The sequence below is a fragment of the Hylaeus volcanicus genome, chromosome 9 (genome assembly GCF_026283585.1).
Source record: "Hylaeus volcanicus isolate JK05 chromosome 9, UHH_iyHylVolc1.0_haploid, whole genome shotgun sequence".
NCBI lineage: Eukaryota > Metazoa > Arthropoda > Insecta > Hymenoptera > Colletidae > Hylaeus > Hylaeus volcanicus.
This window is the reverse complement of record NC_071984.1, coordinates 671999-676055: the sequence shown is the minus strand read 5'-3', so window position 1 is coordinate 676055 and position 4057 is coordinate 671999. Positions and strand designations below refer to the sequence as shown.

Here is a 4057-nt window from a genome sequence, read left to right as displayed (position 1 = left end):
TATATTAGTTATCAATGAGAAACTACTTCTTGCGGATATTGAAGTTCTCATAATAACAGTTATTGAAAAAAGAAATTTTTTTTCAGTTGCGCATAATAATTATTGATGAGAAAAATTTATTTTGGTTGTCCATATCAATTAGTACTCACAATAGACATTGAATTTCTATCTCTTATATATAGTTATCAATGAGAGACTATTCTTTTGAATATTCAAGTTCTCATAATAATAGGTACTGAAAAGAGAAATTCTGTTTCATCTGTACATAATAATTACTCATGAGAAAAATTGATTACAGTTGCTCATAATAGTATAATAGTATTCTATTCTTTTGCATTTGGTCAGACCATTCTTAAATTCGTATTGAAATATTATTTTGTTGGTCTGAAACGAAACTATAGAATGGATTGTTGCAATGAAACATAAATTACAAATCCTAAATTTACAGTTATATAAATGAATATTTTCGTCATCAATACTTATTAAGAACGATTGAAATACAAGTTCCTTCGTTGGTACCTATTACAGGCGACCAACATGGTTTTTGTTTCACACATAAATATTATAAATAAACTGCATTTATTCATGCATTTATGAAAAATATCAAAATATACAAATAAAACACGAGTTGCAACATTCACAGAAGAAAAAACACACTTTAATTTATGTTCTACATCTATGTATACAGGGTGTCCCAGAACTCCTGTAAGAGCCGGAAATTGGAAGAATAATTTCATTTAAGGAATTTTCTAGATATTATATACAAGGTGTCTCAGAACTAGTATAAAAAGCAAAAATGGGTTCTGAACAACAGCTGTCGTATGAGTCTTCGTTTTTGAATTATTAAGAAAAATACCACGGACCAATCACAGCGCGCGCAACTCTGGCCCTGTGATTGGTCGACGGTTTTTCGTTAATAATTCAAAAATGAAGCCTCATTCGACATTTTCGCTAAGGAAAAAGTTGTTCCAAATCACCTCCCGAACCACCCCTTTCAAGGTGTTACAACATTTTTGGGACACCCTGTATATACAGGGTGGAGGTGATTTGAAACAACTTTTTCCTTAGCGAAAATGTTGTCAGAGACTTCGTTAAGAAGTTATTAACAGAAAACCCCGAACCAATCAGAGCGCGAAAATGCTAGTAGCGCGCCCGCGGTAGGCGTGAGCTAGCGCGCTAGGCGACCGCCCTCCGTCGGATATGCTCGCTCTGATTGGTCCGGAGTTTTCTGTTAATAACTCCCCAACGAAGCCTCATTCGACATTTTTGCAAAGGAAATTGTTATTCAGAATCGGCTCAGCTACCCTCTGGGACACTCTGTATAAAACTATGAATTTGCATAAAAATTCTCAGTTTTATGACTCATCAAAATAAATTTTCTTCGTCTATAATAATTATTGACAACTCAACAAAATCTGTCGATTACTCTCAACCGTTATTTGTAACACTCAATTATTACTCGAGAATATAATCATTACTCTTTTCGTTTACTTTGTCAATAATAATTAAGGTACCTGGCAACGTCCAGCTTAATCGCATATTTTCCGCATAATATCTTTTCTGGTATTTCCTCCAACGATATGTCGCACAACGCACAGCTCGCCTCGGTATCTATCGATATTGGCGCGCGATAAGATTCTCCTCGAGTCTCGTAATAGCAATGCACCGACGTTTCCATCACCCAGAAGACTTCACCGATTCCGGATCACGTTGCTCCGGGAAACGGCAGCGTATCACCAAGCTTCGAAACTCTTCCTTTATTATTTTTTTTCAAACTTTGGTGAAAGGGTCACATCGATTGGCACGAACGAGAAACCGCGTGCGCAAAACGAAATGAAAACTTTGTCCACAGACGACTCGGTGGTCGAGTATTTCCCTATCTCGCCCACGTTGACGCGGATCCGCGTTCACAGGAGAACCGCTTCGTCAACTCGAGTATCCTCGATCATCCGAACCCCAACCATCAAGAAAATGGACGTTTCATCAAAACCGAAAGATTTCACCAATCCCCGCGGCAGAACATTTCCGTTAACGAGGCCGCCATCGCCTCCGCGGAGACAATCCTCGCGAAACAACAAAACCCTGAAGCTGTACACCCAACAGCAACCGGTGGGCACGTCTCAGAGCTCCAAATCGAGGCACAGGCAGTGCTTCGCTCCCGACAGCGCATCAAACATTAACTCTGCCAGAGAACGTTTCTGTAATTTAGAAAAATACAAGAAGAACCGAGAAAACTCGAGGACTTCGAGTCTAGCTCGAGCAACGTCCACGAGTCCCGGCTCGTCTCGAGCGAAACTTCCCGCAATGGCCGTCAGCTTCAACAGAAAGCCGTCGGAGCGCTGCCCGTCGCAAAGCTTGTCGGACGCATGCGCAGAGAAAGGCGCAACTGCGCCGCGCAGCAGGAATCGAGTCTGCGCTGCGACGCCGCCATCTTGGAAAGTCGTGGCTCCAACCAAGTCTCCCAAGTGCGCAGTTCCCGCGCTAATGAAGCCGAAGGAAAGGCCTTATCTTGAAAATAGTGTTCATCATTCCTCGAGTCTGAGGAATTGTGTGAAGATAAGAGGGAGTGAACGTTTGGCGAAGAGGGAGCAGGAACAGGTGTCCAAGAGGCTTGTTAAATCAGTTAATTTGACACAGAAATTCAGAGAAGGCGATGTTCAGACTAGAACTGTTCCGACTGGGACTGTCGTTAGAACAACATCGACGTTGCACATTTCCAAGAATCTTAATGATAAATTTTTGAAAGGAACCTCAAAAGTATCCTCACAGGATATTTCACATTCGAAGAGAACGGACTCGGCTTTAACCTCAAAGTCGATGTCTTCGATGCCATTGCTGAAGTCATCCTCGGCACCTTCGGCGTCGGTTATAAGGAAGTCGGTGTTAACGGACGCCAAGAAGCCTAGATCGACGACCAAGCCACTGGAGAAGGTATTAAATAAGGATTGTTTAAGATCGTTGACGCCTTTCTCGGACAGCGAGGCGACCAGGAGGAAGAGGATCAGAGAGAAGCCTCAGACCATCACTAGGACACCTGTTCGGAAAGCTGAGACCACTCAGGCGAGTCCTGATTCGATTAGGAAAAAGGTGGAGATGAAGAAGAAATTGAAGAAAGATAACGGAATCGTAAAAGGAAAGAGACTCGCGAATGGAAAGAAGGAGGTAGATAAGGAAAGAGATAAGGACATCACGAAAAGAGATAATATAGAAAACGAGGAGCCAAACACCAGACGAAAGGCTTATAAAATATTCGAGCAGCCTAGATTGACCATAGAGGAAATCAAAAGACACCAAGAGGCGACGCGATCGGACTCCTTCTTCCAGAACCTCTTCCTCAGGTCCGCCTCCTCGAGCTCCAGTCAGAACATTTCCTCCAGGAAATCCCTGGTATCCGAACGCGCCAGAATCTACCAAGAGGGCTGCATCCGTGAGTCTTGCAGATCCGAGCCGTCCTTGAAGTCCCTCAGCATCTATCTAGCCTACAAACGTCCAGTCTCGAACTCGAAATTCAGAAGCTGGGAACGCGAGAGTGTCTCTTCGAGGAGCTCCAGCCCGTTCGGCGTCAGCTGGCCCGGCAGGTCCGTGTTCCAGATGATCAGCAAGTTCGATAGTTTGTCAGGCATCGACGACTTCGGTTCATCCGCGACACTACGCGACCGTAGTCCGGATTCGGTCAGGGAACGGCTGAAAGAGAGAAGCTCCAGCGAGCCGCCATTGAAGGCTCTGTCGGAATATACAGAGTCCAGGTGTTCCTCTTCGAGAACCTCTTCGCCGGTCAGGTCGCCGTCTTTTCGGCGCATAAGAACTCTGAGGCAGGATAAAGCGGAGGACGCGAGGAAGGTTAGGAATGAAGAGGTTAGGGCGAGGAGCGCCAACGAGCGCGAGAAGGTTAGGTCAAGGAGCGCCAACGAGCGCGAGAAGGTTAGGTCAAGGAGCGCAACTGAGCCTGAGAAGGTTCAGTCGAGGAGCGCCACTGAGCGCGAGGAGGTTAGGGCGCCTCGCGTTACTGAGCGCGATGAGGTTGGGTCGAGGAGCGTCACAGAGCCTGAGAAGGTTA

At 44.7% G+C, this 4057-nt stretch overlaps 1 protein-coding gene across 1 annotated transcript in view; it reads left to right on the top strand.

Annotated features, from left to right (window-relative positions):
• LOC128881952 (uncharacterized) overlaps positions 1-4057 on the top strand; it is a 164891-nt gene that overhangs the window by 102414 nt on the left and 58420 nt on the right. Inside the window, exon 25 of the mRNA XM_054133425.1 lies at positions 1853-3888. Coding sequence (XP_053989400.1) covers positions 1853-3888 — 2036 coding nt within the window. The remainder of the gene's footprint in view (positions 1-1852; positions 3889-4057) is intronic.